This window comes from Suncus etruscus, chromosome 11 (assembly GCF_024139225.1).
Source record: "Suncus etruscus isolate mSunEtr1 chromosome 11, mSunEtr1.pri.cur, whole genome shotgun sequence".
Taxonomy (NCBI): Eukaryota; Metazoa; Chordata; class Mammalia; order Eulipotyphla; family Soricidae; genus Suncus; species Suncus etruscus.
Genome location: NC_064858.1, coordinates 12,244,003 through 12,261,821, shown reverse-complemented (window position 1 = coordinate 12,261,821; position 17,819 = coordinate 12,244,003). Strand labels below are relative to the sequence as shown.

General features: G+C 34.3%; 1 protein-coding gene across 1 annotated transcript in view; it reads right to left on the bottom strand.

Annotated features, from left to right (window-relative positions):
* The window catches only part of CNTN1 (contactin 1), a 241,139-nt gene that overhangs the window by 23,412 nt on the left and 199,908 nt on the right, over positions 1-17,819 (bottom strand). The window contains 4 exon segments of the mRNA XM_049783881.1: positions 3,630-3,733; positions 10,261-10,495; positions 11,270-11,340; positions 15,870-16,019. Of these exon segments, the coding sequence (XP_049639838.1) occupies positions 3,630-3,733; positions 10,261-10,495; positions 11,270-11,340; positions 15,870-16,019 (560 nt within the window).

Here is a 17,819-nt window from a genome sequence, read left to right as displayed (position 1 = left end):
AATTACATTTATATTTTACATGTTTTAGATATCTGTATAATAAAAAATTTTATTTTTATAGTTAAGAAATGTCTAGGAAAATATCTAATATAGAGGAAAAATACTGATAAAATTCTTAATATAATCCTGAACTTTTGATTTATATTTGAAAAAATTTTTTAAAAATGTAACTTAACAAAAGTTTTTTTTGTTTTTTGTTTTTGTTTTTGTTTTTCGGGCCACACCTATTTGATGCTCAGGGGTTACTCCTGGCTAAGCACTCAGAAATTGCTCCTGGCTTGGGGGGACTATATGGGACGCTGGGGGAATCGAACCACGGTCGCCATCTTTCTTTGGCTAGCGCTTGCAAGGCAGATACCTTACCTCTAGTGCCACCTAGCCGGCCCCTTAACAAAAGTTTTGACTCAGCCAATTCACTATTGATTTTTTCCAAATATTCATAGAGGACCTGCTACCCATGCTTTTCAAACTCTTCTCAAGAGATAGAAGAAAAATGAATCTCACGAAATTTTATGAGAGTGACCTTATCTTGATACATAAAGATGACAGAGACATTACTAACAAATAGAAATTACAGGTCAACATTCCCAATGAGTATATGTAGGGCAAAATATCCTCAATAAAATAATTGTGAATCTATCACAACACTATGATGATAAGAGTGATAATAATGCAAGTAAGGCATTTGTCTTATAAGCAGCTGACACAAATCCATTCTCAGTAACACATATGGTCCCTCAAGCCTCACCAAGAGTGATCTCTGTGTGCGGAGTCAGGAGTAAACCCTGAGCACTAGCAGGTATGACCCAATAAAACCCCCAAATATAGAGTATGTTAAAAGTATTAGATATTATGACAAAGTGGCATTCATTCCAGGGATGCAACAATGTTTCAATAAATAGAAAATACAAAAAAATACATTAATTCATTAATAGATGCAGGCATCAATAAAAAAGAGAAACATGATGCAGAGATGTCATTGATATAGAGAAAGCTTCTGAGAAGATGCAATATCAATTCATGGTGAAAATCTTCAGCAAAGTAGGTGTTGAGGGAATTTATATCTATTGTAAAGGACTTAAGGAATAAACTCACAGTAAATATGAACAAAAATTGGAGGAGATTAAAAGCCTTTTTTATAAGATAATGCACAAGAAAAGGGTGTCAATTTTCACAGAAGTATTTTAACACAGTCCTTCCCACATCAATTAGGATAGAAAGAGAAGTTAATAGATTTAAAATTGGTAAAGGAGAACTCAAACTATTTCTACTTGAAGATGGTAATATTATATATAGAAAACCCTAAGACTCCAATTAAAAACTAAAACAAAATATACAATAAAGCAGCAAGCTACAAATTTTTGCAGTAAAAACTCCATCTCATATGTAAACAATGATAAAGAAAAGGAAGGATTTCATGAAAGTTCTATTCTTTCCTAAAAATTAATATATTTAGGAATTCACTTTACAAAAGAGATAAAAGCCCTATTCACTGGAAGTTATATATCATTTTTGAAAAAAATACAAAATAAGACATAGTAGCCTCTGACAGAAAAGGTCCAGTTCTTCAACCCAATCTTAACAAACTATCAAGCCAACAAATGTTTCAGACACAGAGGCTCTGAAGTACTTGGTCATAAGATTCTATGCAACACCTTAAAATCTTCATATTAGTGCCAGTCCAGTCGTACCACAGAAACCTTGATGAGAAATTTCCATAGAAAGCTACCAAGCACTGTGAGCCTTAATAATAACACTTAACTAGAAGACTTAACTAGAACCAAACACAGTTGGATAAATACTTAGACTAGACACTGACTTTAGTAACACCCTGGAGAAACCTAACAATTATTTCAAATTGACCCTTACTGATCTAAGTTTGGATAATTATATTTGCCATTGTGTCATAACAAGAATATGAAGTAAAATTATCTGTTTATGCTATAATAGTGGGTGGGAAATTGGGAACATTGGTGATGATAATTCTGGTAATGGGATTGGTGTTTAAAAATTTAATTCCTGGGGCCAGCAAGGTGGCACTAGAGGTAAGGTGTCTGCTTTGCAAGTGCTAGCCAAGGAAGGATCGTGATTCAATCCCCCAGAGTCCCATATGGTCCCCCCAAGCCAGGGGCAATTTCTGGGCACTTAGCCAGGAGTAACCCCTGAGCATCAAACTGGTGTGGCTCGAAAAACCAAAGAAAAAAAAATTGATTCCTGAAACAGCTGTACTATTAACAACTTGATAAATCAAGATATTATAATGAAAAGTTTAAAGAAAAAAATAAGATACAAGGAAATAGAACAATATCGTGTATATGAAAATATAAAATAAATATTAGAATGAGCTTTTTGTTGTTTTTGTTTTTGGACACACCTGGTGGCTCTCAGAAGTGACTCCTGGCTCTGCACTCAGAAATCGCCCATGGCAGCCTTGGGGGACCATATGGGAGGCCAGAAATCAAACCTGGGTCTGTCCCTGGTCAGCCATATGTATGGCAAATGCCCTACCATTGTGCTATCACTCCGGCCCCTAAAACGAGCATCTTATGAATCAAGAAACAAAATACATCCACTTATAACTTACAGTAAGCATATAAAAGCAAATAAAATAAAACAAAACAAAAGGTAGGCACAGGCTCAAAGCAAAATATGGGAAACTATCATACCATACAATGAAAAACAAAAATTAGCTAGTAAAGTCATAATTTTATTAGACAAAATTGCATTCATCTAAAGAAAGAAAGTAAAGAGCAGGAATGGACACTACTTATTGATCCAGGGAATAATAGGCCAAGAATCAAAATCTCTAATCAACATATGTACCAAATTTGGGTCAGCAAGGTTTGTAAGGTCTTTGCTTATAAATTTACAGAAAAGTATGGACATAAATGATAGTAATGGCATATTTCAACACATACCACTGTAATTAGTAAATAGAACCACAAAAGAGAAAATCATTAAAGATACAAGAGCACAAAATGAGGAACTGAAAATGCTGGGGTTGATGGATTTATACAAATATCACATTTAGGACTCAAGTTTAACTTAAAAAAATTCATAAACATAAAATCATACCAAGCATCCAATCAGACCACAATGTCATGGGGACAGAATTAATTATAGGAAGATGTGAAGAAACTCTTAACACTTGGAGACTTAACAACATACAGCTATATAACAGTTATGTGAAGAAGGAAATCAAGAAGGAAATAAAATATTCCTTGAGACAAATAATAACAAAGAAGAAAGTTTTATTTTAGCTAATGGTTCACCTACATTCAAGATTCTGCAGAACATCTGCTATATATTAGGTAATTAGCTTACAAATAACACTTACATTATATACAGAATAAGACTGTCATAAAAGTCAGTAGGATACAGAACATAAAGAGATACAAGTGATGGGAAAGCAGGTAGGTGCTTTCATTTAGCCAAATCCTAGCATCCCATATGGTTACCTGTGTTCTATCAGGTGTGATTCCTGAGTGCAGAGCCAGAAGAAGGCCCTGATTATAACTGGGGGTGGCCCCAAAACAAAAAACCAAACCAAAACCATATAAGTATTCAATTACATACAAAATAAATGACCAGAATAAATGTACTTCAATGAATACAAACTTTTAACTTACCTGATAGCTTTCCACTATTTTTTCAATAACATGTTCCCAGTGAACAGATATCTCAGAGGACGATAAAACTTTGGTTCCTACTTCTGTTGGGGCTTCACTGGGGGCTGTAATTTAAAGAGAACATTGTATTCATATATAAGAAACATGTAAATACTCAAACATAATTTCACAAAATTATATTGCTATTTTTCATATATTTCTTAATCTGCTTAAGAAATAGTTTGTTAACATGAATTTAATCAAATGAATTAAGAACATCAATGATATTATCAAAAAGAGTGCTTAGTATTTATTATAGAAAATGTTTAATGACTTTTTATTGGGGGGTGTTGGATCATATCCGCTGTGCTTAGGCATTACTCTTGTCTTTGCATTCAGAAATGACTCCTGATAGGTTCTGGCGACCATATGGGTTGCTAGGAATTGAACCTGGTTAGGCCGTGTGCAAGGAAAATGTCCTACCGATAGTACTATTGCAACTGTCACTACATGATTTTTTTTAAAAAAAATTCAATTTTTCTCTTTCTACTTATATGGGCTAAAGATAAACAATACTTACTCATTTATGTCTTAGTTAACCAGAAATGATTCTTAAAAACAAGTTGTGACATCACTGTACTTGGGTTTAGGAAATCCTTAATATTTTCTTAAAAATAACTTTGTTTTTGTTTATTTGGGAGGAGAGCCCAGCAGTACTCAAGACACACTCCTGGTTTTGTTCTCAGAAATCACTTCTGACAGTGCTCAGGAGACTATATGTGATGCCATGGATAAAACAGGGGTAGCCATTTGAAAAGCTCAAAAAATCCGTTACAAAGTATTATCTTTCAACTCGGCAACACATCAAATGTGCATCAAAAAGGCCTCTGTTGGTGTGAAAAAAAGACCTCTGTTCATTCAGAAACTAATTTTTTGGAGTGTACTTTGCCCCGACCCATCAGCCATGCCCAGATGTACATCTCCCAAAGAGCAGAGCCCCCAACCTTGCCAGCAGAGTGTGGCACATCAACAGACTGTGGCCTCGCACTTCTCCTAGTTAATGAACCCAAGCACAACATATAGAAAATACCACACTAAAAGAGTAAAAATAGGGTAACATCAATGATATTATCAAAAAGAATGCTTAGTATTTATTATAGAAAATATTTAATGACTTTTTATTGGAGGGTGTTGGATCATATTCGCTGTGCTTAGGCATTACTCTTGTCTTTGCATTCAGAAATGACTCCTGATAGGTTCCGGTGACCATATGGGTTGCTAGGAATAGGGTAACAATGCAGGTCTTCCCCATGCTTAGAGAATGAAGATAGCAGAGTTCTGATGATCTGAAAAGTACCAACTACCTATTTTGCTTCTCAAATAAGGACTTTAGAGAAGTATGGAGCATATTTATAGAATTCAAAGAAAGCATAGAACAAAATCAACAAATCACAAATAAATATCAAAAGGAGATAAAAGTAGAAATGAGAAAACTGAAAACTTTTGTAGGCGAATGAAAACCTCTCAAAAAAACAAGAAAACAAAAACCTCTCCAATAGGGTAACAACTGTTGAGGACAGAATCAGAAAGCTGGAAGATGAGAGGCATAAAAACTTTATACAACAGAAATGATAGGAAAACAGCCTTAAAACAATCTATCAGACAATGGAAAATATCCTCAAATACTTTAAACAAATGAAAATAGAAGTCTTTGATAAATTTAACAGAAACAATATGAAAATCACTGGAGTCACAGAGACTCAGGAAGAAAATTCCCATGAAGCATCAACAGTCAAGGACATCATTGCAGAGAAACTTGCAGAGTTTAAAAGTGCATGAAAATAAATCTTGCATGTCCAAAGAGTATCAGATTAAAGTTTCAAAGAAAGACACCTCAAGACACATCCTAGTCATATTGATAAATTCCACAGATAGGGATAGAATACTGAGAGGGAAGACAATTTGGTGATGGGAATTCCACTGATTCAATGTTAATATGTACCTAAAATATTACTGTGAATGATATGTAAGATACTATGATTAAAGTAAAAATTATAAAAAAGAGAAATAACATCCAAAGGAGCACTCTTAAGATTTACAGCAGATCTGTCACAAGAAACCCTCAAGACATGAAGGCAGTATATATATATGGGATATAGTGACAAAACTCTAGAAAATGAATGTATTACCAAGAGTACTTCACCAAGTTAGTCTTATTTTCAGGTCTGAAGGAAGGATACTTAGCTTCATGGAAAAACATTAGCCTGGAAATTTTACAGACTCCAAATAAGATTCAAAACCAATCTGTTTTAACAAACTCAAAAACGGTTGGGCCCGGAGAGATAGCACAGTGGTGTTTGCCTTGCAAGCAGCTGATGCAGGGCCAAAGGTGGTTGGTTCGAATCCCGGTGTCCCATATGGTTCCCCCGTGCCTGCCAGGAGCTATTTCTGAGCAGACAGCCAGGAGTAACCCCTGAGCACTGCCGGGTGTGGCCCAAAAACCAAAAAAACAAAAAACAAAACAAAAACAAAAACAAAAACGGATCCATTGCTGTTGAGCAAATTAAAATGGTAATCAAAAGTTTTCCCAAAAACAATACTCTTGACCCAGATGGATTCACTAATGATTTTTTTTCAAAACTTTCAAGAGGACCTTTCTGTTTCTGAAAAAAACAGAAACAATCATAAATAAATTTATGAAGCCAACATCACCCTGATATGAAAAGCTGAAAGAGATGACACAAAAAAGAGAACTACAGACCAATATTCCTGATGAACACAGATGCGAAGATTCTCAACAAATTGTTAGCAAATAGTATCCAATGCCTTATCAATAATAAAGTCATACAACTTGACCATAATTGCACTTCATTCCATAATTGCAAGGATGGTTTAACATATACAAGTCAATAAATATAATAATCTATATCAATAAAAGAAAAACTAAAAACCATATGATCATATCAATAGATGTAGAGAAAGCATTTGATAAGGTCTAACACCCACTCATAATGAAAACTCAAAACAAGATGGGAATGGAAGGAACTTTTCTTAATATTATAAGGTCATTTACCAAAAGCCCATAGCCAATAATATTCTCAATGGAAATAAACTAAAAGCCTTTTCTCTAAAATCTGGCACAAGACAAGGCTACCCCCCTCACCACTCCTATGCAACATAATATGGAAGTACATGTCATAGCATGTCAGCAAGAAAAAGACATCAAGTATATTCAATAGGAAATGAAGAAGGCACGAGCTCAGTTTGCATATTATATGATAGTATATCTGGAAAACTCTAAAGACTCTACCAAAAAGCTTCTAGAAACAATAGAGTTGTATAGCAAAGTGGCAAGCTAAAAAATTAACACAAAAATCAATGGCCTTCTTATACACAAATAATAATAGAGAATAAATAGACATTAAAAAATCCCAGGGCCAGAGAGATAGCATGGAGGTAGGGCATTTGCCTTGCATGCAGAAGGACGATGGTTCGAATCCCAGCATCCCATATGGTCCTCCGAGCCTGAAAGGAGCAATTTCTGAGTGTAGAGCCAGAAGTAACCCCTTAGCGTCTCCAGATATGACCCAAATACCAAAATAAATAAATAAATAAATAAATAAATAAATAAATAAATAAATAAATAAATAAATAAATAAATATCCCTTTCACAATAGTACCACAAAACTCAAATACCTTCCAGCCAAATTAGCTGAAGAGGTGAAAGACCTATACAAAGAAAACTACAGAACTCTGCCTACAAAAATAAAAGAGGACACAAATAAATGGAAACATGTACCCTGTTCATGAATTGGGAGGATTAATATAATTAAAATGACAATACTCTCCAGAGCAGTGGTCCTCAAACTATGGCCCACGGGCCACATATTGTATTTGTATCTGTTTTGTTTCTTCATTGCAAAATAAGATATATGCAGTGTGCATAAGAATTCGTTCATAAGTTTTGTTTTTATTATAGTCAGACCCTCCAATGGTCTGAGGGACAGTGAACTGGCCCCCTGTTTAAAAAGTTTGAGGACCCCTGCTCCAGAGGATTGTACATACAGATTTATTGCAATCCCTCTAAGCAATGACATTCTTCAAAGAATGGATCAAACACTCCTGCAAGAGTACCCAAGAATAGCTAAAGCAACCCTTAGAAAAAAGAAAGATGGGAGGTATCATTTCCCCCACTTTAAATTTTATTACAAAGCAACAGTGATTAAAACAGCATGGTACTGGAATAAAGAGAGGCCCTCAGATCAATTGAATAGACTTGAATATTCAGAGAATGACCCAGACATACAATCAATTACTCTTTGACAAAGAGACAAGAAATGCAAAATGGAGCAAGGAAAGCTTCTTCAATAAGTTGTGCTGGGACAACTGGTCAGCCATATGCAAAATAGTAAACTCAGACCCTTATCTAACACCATGCACAAAGGTCAAATCAAAATGGATTAAAGACCTTGATATCAGAGCCAAAACTAAAAGGTATATAGAAGAAAATGTAGGCATAACACTCCATGACATTGAAACTAAAGGTATCTTCAAGGAGAAAACACCAGTGTTCAAGCATGCAGAAACAAAGGCAAGCAAATGGGAGTACACTAAAATGAGAAGCCTGTGCATTTCAAAGGAAACAATGAATAGAATACAAAGGCCACCTATGGAATGGGAGAAAAGTATTCACCCAATACCTATCAGATAAGGGGCTAATATAGATGATATACAAGGGGGGCCGGGCGGTGGCGCTGGAGGTAAGGTGCCTGCCTTACCTGCGCTAGCCTAGGAGACGGACCGCGGTTTGATCCCCCGGCGTCCCATATGGTCCCCCAAGCCAGGAGCGACTTCTGAGCGCATAGCCAGGAGTAACCCCTGAGCGTTACCGGGTGTGGCCCAAAAACCAAAAAAAAAAAAAAAAAAAAAAAAAAGATGATATACAAGGTACTATGAGAAATTAACAAGAAAATAATCTAACCCTATCAAAAAAAATGAGGAGGAGAAATGAACAGATACTACCTCAAAGAAGAAATACGGATACCAAATGGCATTTAAAAAAATGCTCCACTATTCATCAGGGAGATGCAACTCAAAACAACGGTGAGGTAGGTATCATCTCATGACACAGAGACTGACATACATCACAACCAGGCAACCAGTTTGCATGATCGTGAGGAGAAAGGAGAAGACATGTTAGGTTACATCGTATTTTACCTAAAACAAAGATCATCTCTGGTTCCTTTGTATGTTTGTTTGTTTACAACTTGAATTCAACCCAAACAGAGATTGTCTTACTTGTAAACCTTGGTTGGACTGGCACAGGATAGTCTGAGCTATCTTTCCTTACACTATCCTTAGTGCCTCCCCCCAGGGGTGGTCTCTGTACTCAATAAAAATGGCAGTACTAGCAGGCAGTGTGGTGAATATATGAGGTAGAAGATGGCCAGACTATATGTGTTTCACCCTTAGCCTGGTTTGGATTATTTCATGTGTGACCCTGATTCAGATCCATTGACCTGCAGTTGGAAACACAGCACATGGGGTGATTTTACAAAGACATGTTGAAGAATGAGCCAAAAGTATATATTTTTAGAGAACTAATATAAGTGAGTGAGCTAGCAGCATTTGTCCTCTAAGAGTTCAGAAAAAACCTTCATAAAGTTTCAATCTTTTAAACACATCCCTTGATACTTTTCAAACATATGAAAAGAGAAAGTAATTACCATAATTCTTGTACCATAAAAAGTTCTCCCCCCCTCCCCCAAAAACGTGTCTGAATGGAGCAAATGCCACCTAGAGCTGAAGCCTGAGTGCAGGGGAGGAGAGCATCTAAAAACTATGTGCATATTATGGTCAGGTGTGTCTTATAGAGCAAAAAATACAGTAACCTAAGCACAAATATTACAGGTCAAAAGAAAATGGAACTCCTATTTAATTTTACTTAATGATATGAATAGAGATTATAAGATTTGTTTATTTAATTTGAAAGTATATAATTAAAATAATATATAATTATAAAATAATTATATTTAATCTTAAAATATGATGCAAGATTTTTTTAAGCAAAAGAAGTATCTGTGGTTTTTATCATCTTTCCCAAAATGATCTACAACACAAGTCATTTGTTCCAAGAAAAAAATTAAATTTTTTGTACTCATTTTTCCATTTTATTCCTTTAAAATAAAAGGAATTCCTGCAATTCTTCAATTCCTTTAGATAAAATTCAACACCTATTTTAATGACAATATGTTACATAAGAACTAAGGAACCAAATTTTGTGTTACATAGTGCAATATGCAAAATAAATCAGTATACATTAACAAATATATATAGCAAAGGCGATTTTATAAATGGAGAGGTATAATGTGATCTAAGTAAAGAGTTTCTAATGGCAAAATTATAATTCAAAAACCAGGAACAGAGGTATGAAAAGAAGAATTTCAGAGGAAATTTTTTAACTCCTGTGGCTATGATCTAGTAAAACAATAAAAAACATCAGTGGAAATATTGACACTTTTAATAAGCATTTTCATTTAGAAAAGGCATAGAATTAATAATAAGTAAAATCTTAAAGACAGGAAACAAAATAAGTACCAGTGAATTTTTCCTCACTATGTAATTTTGTTGCTGTTGTTGTTTTTTTACCTACCATCCTGTGCCGAATTAATTACTGCAGTAAGGCTGTAAGGCCCATCTCCTTTGTTGTTGAAAGCTTTAACTTTGACTTGAAATGCAGAAGAAGGTCGCATAGTTTCATCTTTATGGACATATCTCCCAGAGTCTGGATTAGTAACTGTGACTTTCTTCCATTCGTCACCATCAAATGGTTTAAATGCCACGATATAGCCAAAATTGTTGCCATAGTGGTATTCCCTTGACAGAGGCTAAACAAAAATGATAAATACTTTTTAGTAATATAACATAATATAGAAATTACACACAAATAACAATTCTGATATGAATGTTAATTGTATTAAAATTATATTGAGTTCATAAATTAGTGGTGCTGATTGTTTAGGGCAAAAACATGCACAAATTCTTGATGAGTTTATCTACAAAGTTTGCTGTTAATCGAATATCCTAGGAACTTCCATTTTTGTTTGCTTTTTGTTTGGCACCACAACCAGCTGTGCTCAGTGGTTATTCTTAGCTCTGTACTCAGAAATTATGCCTGGCAGTGCTCAGGAGGCATTTTGGCATAGCAGGAATCAAACCTGAGTCTGCTGAAGGCAAGGTAAGTGCCCTGCTCACTGTTCTATCTCTCAAGCTCAAGGGTTACTTCTGGCTCTGTGCTCAGAAATTACTCCTACAGGCTGGGGTCAGGATCATAATGGATGCCAATATTGAAGCTGTAAGGCAAATGCAAATGCCCCACCTTCTGTAATATTGCTTCGGTCTACACATTAGATTATTTGTTTGTTTGTTTTTTTCAATTTTTAATGCTTTTCTATAGAACAAAAGGCCCACTCCTTCACTCTGTTGGGGTAAAAATGACCTACTTAATTATTTCTCTGATTGCAAATTATTCATTTCAATATAATTTTCACAATGTTACTGCCTTACATTATTGACTGTTTTTTCTTTTGTACACTGCCATGACCTAATACTAGATGCTCATATATGCAATTTATTAATATATGCACTTGGTTAATACTTACAGCCCATGTTATGGTCAATTCTCTGTTGCTCCCACCCCCTCCTCCTACATCTGATGGTGCAACATTAGGTGCTAAAAAAAGATAAACAAAATAGTAAAAAAATAAGGCTATGCAGTTTTAATTTATGTTTGAGTTCTCATTAACTACAGAAACAAGTTATTTTATGTAGTACAGACATATTATCACAAAACCCACTCGATTGTAATAGCAACGCCTCACACCAGCTATGCATGTTTTTTCTGAGATAAAATGTATTATGTACATAGAAATGTGTCAGCTTCCTAAAACAAACATCACTGAAGCAATTTTGCCTCCTTATCTTTCTTTTCTTCTGCAATCTTATAATATTTGTTAAAAGATTAACACAATTATTGGGAAAAATATTTCACAGACTTTTGCATGTTTTGGGTCCAGTACTGACAATTTTCAGGGGCTACTTCTAACTCTACATTCAGGAATCACTCCTGATGGTTCTCTGGGGATCACATGGATCATACCTGGATAGGATGTGTACAAAGCTAAACCCTTCAATCTACTGCTATTATTAGTTTCATACTTTGGTCTAAAAATAAGTGGTAAGAAATAATATTTTAACAGATCTTTTTACTTTACATGAAAATATTAGGACTCGGGGCCGGAGAGATAGCATGGAGGTAAGGTGTTTGCCTTTCATGCAGGAGGTCATCAGTTCGAATCCCGGCGTCCCATATGGTCCCCCGTGCCTGCCAGGAGCAATTTCTGAGCGTGAAGCCAGGAATAACCCCTGAGCACTGCCGGGTGTGACCCAAAAAAACCACAAAAAAAAAAAAAAGAAAATATTAGGACTCTTATATTGTTCCTTTTGCTCTAACAGCTGGTAAATCTTATATAGGACTTTTCCCTTTTAGTGACTTATCACCTATCACTTATCACTTCTCATTTCATCCTTCAATATTCATTCTCTCAACTGGGCTCTTTTCTATTATCACTCCATCCTCAAAAGTTATTTTATGTTACACTTCTCTTCTTTTTAATATTATATAGTCACCAAACTGCCAAGAATTAACATATGACTTTTTAAATTTTTACATCACTTCCAATAATATATAATCTATTTCCATTTTGTATATAATTAAACTCAGATATAAATCACATAGTTGTTTCTCGCTACCAACTTGTCAAGTAATTTCTTTCTCTTTTCTTTTATTTGGGGGTGGTGGTGCATATCTAGCTGTGCTCACTGTCTGCTCTTGAATTTGGTACTCAGGTATCACTCCAAGTGGGCTCAAAGACCATATGAGTGACAGAGATCAAACTCAAGTTACTCACAAGCTAAGCCAGCCACCCTCTCCATACTTCAATAGGTATACAAATCAAGGAATGTATTTTATATATATTTTATATATTTAATATGATACAATAATTGTATTAAATTTGTACCTTCTTAAAATTTTAAATTGACTTTAGTGGATTACCAAGTTGGAGTTGTACATTTGTATTCATTTCTCTTAATTGTAGACATGCAAATTATTTGATGATTGATTGCAATGAAGTTGCAGATGAAAATAGATTTGTGTGTGTACACACACATATATATATGGAAACATTCGTATTTGCTGGTGTATAAGATGACCCTTCAACCCATGGAAAACTTCCTAAAAGTCTTAAAAGTAAGTTACTTCTTAAAAGTAAGAGGGGTGCGGATCACTCGTCCCTGAAGCTGGAACAAGTTTCAGCATGCCGTATACCAGCATATAATATGACTCCCAACTTTTAGAAAGTTTTTCATGGGTTGAAGGGTCGTTTTATACACCGGCAAATACGGTACATATGTGTATATATGGGTATATACACAAGTATATATTTGCCTTTCCTCGTTGAGAAATTAAAGAAAATCATGACATAATTCTAAGTAATTAGAATTATTTATATGACATTAATTTGAGAAATAAGCACTTAAATACTCTGCACTAATATTCAATCCTACAAGAACAGTAACTCCGATGAAGTAGGTCACATATAAGTCCTCTTGATTTAGTCATACTCTAACTCATAACTCTAACTATTTCTCAATACTTGTATGAGTCTGAATTACAGTTTAATGCCTTAAAGTTGGAATGGTTCGATTCAAGAATGACTACCCTGCTTCATATTATTTGTTGTTGTTTTGGGCCACAGTCAACAGTTAGCTCAGGATTACTCCTAGACTTTGCACTCAGGGATCACTTTCTGCAGTACTTTGGGAAATAAGCAGTATCAGGGATCAAACCTATGTCAAGAGCCTGGAAGGCAAAAGACCACCCTGCTATATATCCTCCAGCCTCCAACTCCTGCTTTGTAAAGATACTATGGGCTTATATGCTCGTTTTCCAATCTTTCTTTCAAAGTCTGTAAATTCAAGTTCATTTTCTATAGGTTAAAAAAAGGTTGGCTTTTTTTTTTTCTGATTTATCCAGCAATGATGTCATTCTCAATGGGAAAATTGAGTCCATTTACTTCTAGAGAAACTATTGATGTGAAGGAGTTTATTATTTGTCTATGAGAACCATTGTCTTTGTATGTGTTTAGTTCTTTGGTTTTTGTTTGTTTGTTTGTTTGTGGTTTTGTTTTTGTTTTTGGGCCACACCCAGAGATGCTCAGGGGTTACTCCTGGCTATGCACTCATAAATCCTCGTGGCTTGAAGGACCGTATGGGACTCCGGGAATCAAACCCAGGTCCTTACTGGGTCAGCCACGTGCCAGGCAAACGACCTGCTGCTGTGCTCTCGCTCCCACCCCTGCTCATCTCTTTTTTTGTTTTGCTTGTTGTTTGTTTGGACCACACCCATGGACGTTAATGGCTATGTGATCAGAAATCGCTCCTGGCTTGGGGAACCATATGGGACGCTGGAGTATCCAACCCGTCCTAGGCTAGCATTTACTGAGTTTTGCTTCCAATGACTTCCCCAATTCAGTAAATACTGAAGAATTATTGCTTCAGCTCCATAAGATTATTCAGAGCATTCAGACAATTCTTACTTCCATCCTTGGCCAACATCAAACTGTTCTAAGAAATCTGGTCTCTATGTGTAAAAAAGGCAAGTTATTTCACATGTTCTTTATTCCTAATGTGTTGTTTTTGCTAACGGAGTTCTAAATGATAAGTACTCTGAGTAATCTTACCCAATTCTCCCATTCACAATATCATTTTAGTGCTTAATGGCCTTATTAATTTCTGGGAGCCAGCCATTTTACCTTATAAAAATTTGCTACTTGAGTTAAGTGAAGGTAGCTAGGTCATAAGCTAGGGAGCTGGTATCTGCAAAAGTGTAGCAAGAACTTCGGAACTCATAGTGGGAGGGTATGAGGAGTGAGAGCAGAGCAGGTATCCTGTGGCAAGTGGAAGTGGAATATGGATGGGATCTGTGTCCAAGAGGTGAGCCAGAGTAATCAGTGGCTACCTGCAACTAACGCAGTGTGAGAGATAAATGGAAGTAGAGTATGTATTAAAGAAGCAAGCGGGATCTGGAACCTCAAGTCTTTTAATGGTTTGTTGGTTTGAAATGTTGAAAACTAAAGATATAGAACATGTACATAACCTAGTATTATCTACCTCATGACAAAAAATAAATTCAAAATATGCATTCCAACCATATTCATTCATTCCAACACTAATTATAATACTCAAGATCTTGAAACAACCTTAATTCATCAAAAAATGAATGGATTAAGAAAATATATGAGATACACTATTCAATTATTTATGAAGATGAAATTTGTTTTTAAATACAATTTTAGGTACTGGAATATGTCATGTTAAGCAAAGGAAACTAAAAGAAGGAGAAATATCAGATGATCTTATTCAATCCTCTTAATGCTTAAGATTTAGAAAATAAATGGTGAAAAATCTTTACATTTGAAAGAAAAATTATGAAAAATTAAAGAACTTATGTAAAAACAAAGGAGTTAAAGAAATACTGGAAAATCTTAACAGCTTGGACAAAGCTGAAAATCAAAGTCTTTGAAGCAAGGTACACAACTCTTGTTGAGTTTCTGATAATACCAGAAGGAACAATCTCAACATCATATGAACTCCAAAGAAAAAGAAAGGGTAAAATAGAACAAAAACTATTGGAAGAAATGATAAAACTTCTCCCTTTTGATTCAGAAGGCCCAAAAAACATCATTTATGTAAACTTTAATATAATAACACAAAATATACTATAATCCAAATATCAAAATTGGATAGCTATAACTGTTACAGCTCTCTCTTTCTCTCTCTACCCCTCTCTCTTTATTTATATAAATTATTTTTATGTACAGATACAGAACTGGATAGAGATACAAAACTGGATCCATATCTCATATCAAATATAAAAGTTATTGCAAAGTTGATAAAATACTTTGAGTCAGATTTCATAAAATATGTTAAGGAAAGCATGTTAGAACACCCCTCAAAGGAACCTTTAAATAATTGATTCCATGAATAAAAATAATGGAAATAAATTTTATATGAACTAAAATGCATAAATATTATATTTATAAATATTGACAAGCATTATGTTAAAATTCTTGCAACTAAACACTGAAATAGTACTGTATTCAGAATTCACTTTTGTTTCAATAAGTTTATTTTACATACCTGCACCATCTGTTTTTATTCTGCTTGATGGTATACTGGGTTCTCCTATACCCAACGTATTGATTGCTAGTACCCTAAATTCATACTCCATCCATGGGATTAAATCCACTGCTTTTGCTGCTTCCATGTTTCCTTCAATAATTGGAGGATCTAAACATATGAACATTAAATAGAGAATATTGAGAGATCACTTTTATAGCTCCTCTTTTTTATTATTAGTATTTTGCAGATTAACATGAAGTTACTTCTTTACAAGCAGTCAGCCTATAGAGATAACTTAATGTCACAGATAAATATTTGGAAAATTCCAACAAAATGAACTAAAATTAGGCATGCAGAAGGAATACTCAAACTGAGAGCAGAAAATAATGAACTAGACACACACACAATAGAAAAGATCAATGAAAGCAAAAGTTGGTTCTTTGAAAAAACATTAGCAAGACCCACAAAGAAAGAGCAAGAGAGAAACTTATTAAATCAAATTTGAAATGAAAATGGTGTGGTCACTACAGATACTACAGAAAATCAAAAGGCAATCAGAGATTACTTTGAGAATGTTTAAGCCAATAAAATAAGAGAACCTGGAAGAAATGAATAAATTCTTGGACTCCTATAACATCCAAAGTTGAACCAAGATAGTATGGCATATCTAAACATACCTATCACTATTAAGAAAATTGAAAGGGTATTCAAAAGACTTTCCAAAAACAAAAGAAAAGGTCGGAATGGATTCAGTAATGAATTCTTTCAAAACTCTAAAGAAGATCTACTGCCAATTCTTTTAAAATTTTCCATGAAATTGAAGAAACAAAAATACTCCCAAATAATGTTTATGAAGCTAACATCACAGTGAAATCAAACACAGAGACACCACCAAAAGAGAATTACATTCCAATTTCCAAAAACTCAAATATCTTTAACAAAATGCTAGCAAATAGAATCCAGTTTATCAAGAAAGTCATACACCTTGACAAAGAAAGATTCATTCTAGAGATGCAATGGTGATTTAACATTTGAACATCAATTAATATAATATATTATATCAATAAAAGAAAATAGAAAATCATATGATCATATCAAAATGCACAGAAATCATTTTGCAAGATCCAACACACTTTTATGATAAAAACTTTCAACAAGATGGAAATTAAAGGAAATTTTCTCAATCTAGTCAATGGCATTTACCATAAGCCATGGCAAATATACTCAATGGGTAAAATCCTAAAGCTTTTCCTTGGTATAAGACAAGATGGCTCTTTCTCACCAATTCTATTCAATAATTACCATAGCAATTAGGAAAGGAAAAGATACCAGGAGTATCCAGATAGTAAAAGAAGAAATCAAGCTCTTACTGTTTGCAGATGACATTATCCTATATTTATAAAATCCTAATAAATCTACCAAAAAATCTTCTATAAATAATAGTTTATATAATACAATGGACGATTACAAAATTACCCTGCAAAAATACATTACTTTCAATATACAAATAATGAAAGAGAGAAAAAACAAAAAAGAATCCCATTAACAATTGTGCCTTAAAAAAATCAAGTACCATAAAGTCAACTTAACAAGAGTTAAAATATCTATGAAAAGAAAACTACAAAACACTACTTCAGGAATAAAAGGAGCACAAGGAAGTTGGGATCCTTGCTCATGGATTGGGATAATTTACATCATTAAAATGGCAATACTTCCCAAAGCATTGTACAGATTTAATGCAATCTCTATAAGAACACCCATGACAAATTTCAAAGAAATGGGTCAAACATTTTTGATTCATTTGGAACAATAAACACTCACAAATAACTAAAAAAAATCTATGGAAATAAAATGGGAGGTATCACATTATCGAATTTTCTACCGTACTATAGAGCAATAAATATTAAAAAATATGGCATTGAAAAAGACAAACCCTCAAATTAATGGAACAAATCTGGATATTCTGAG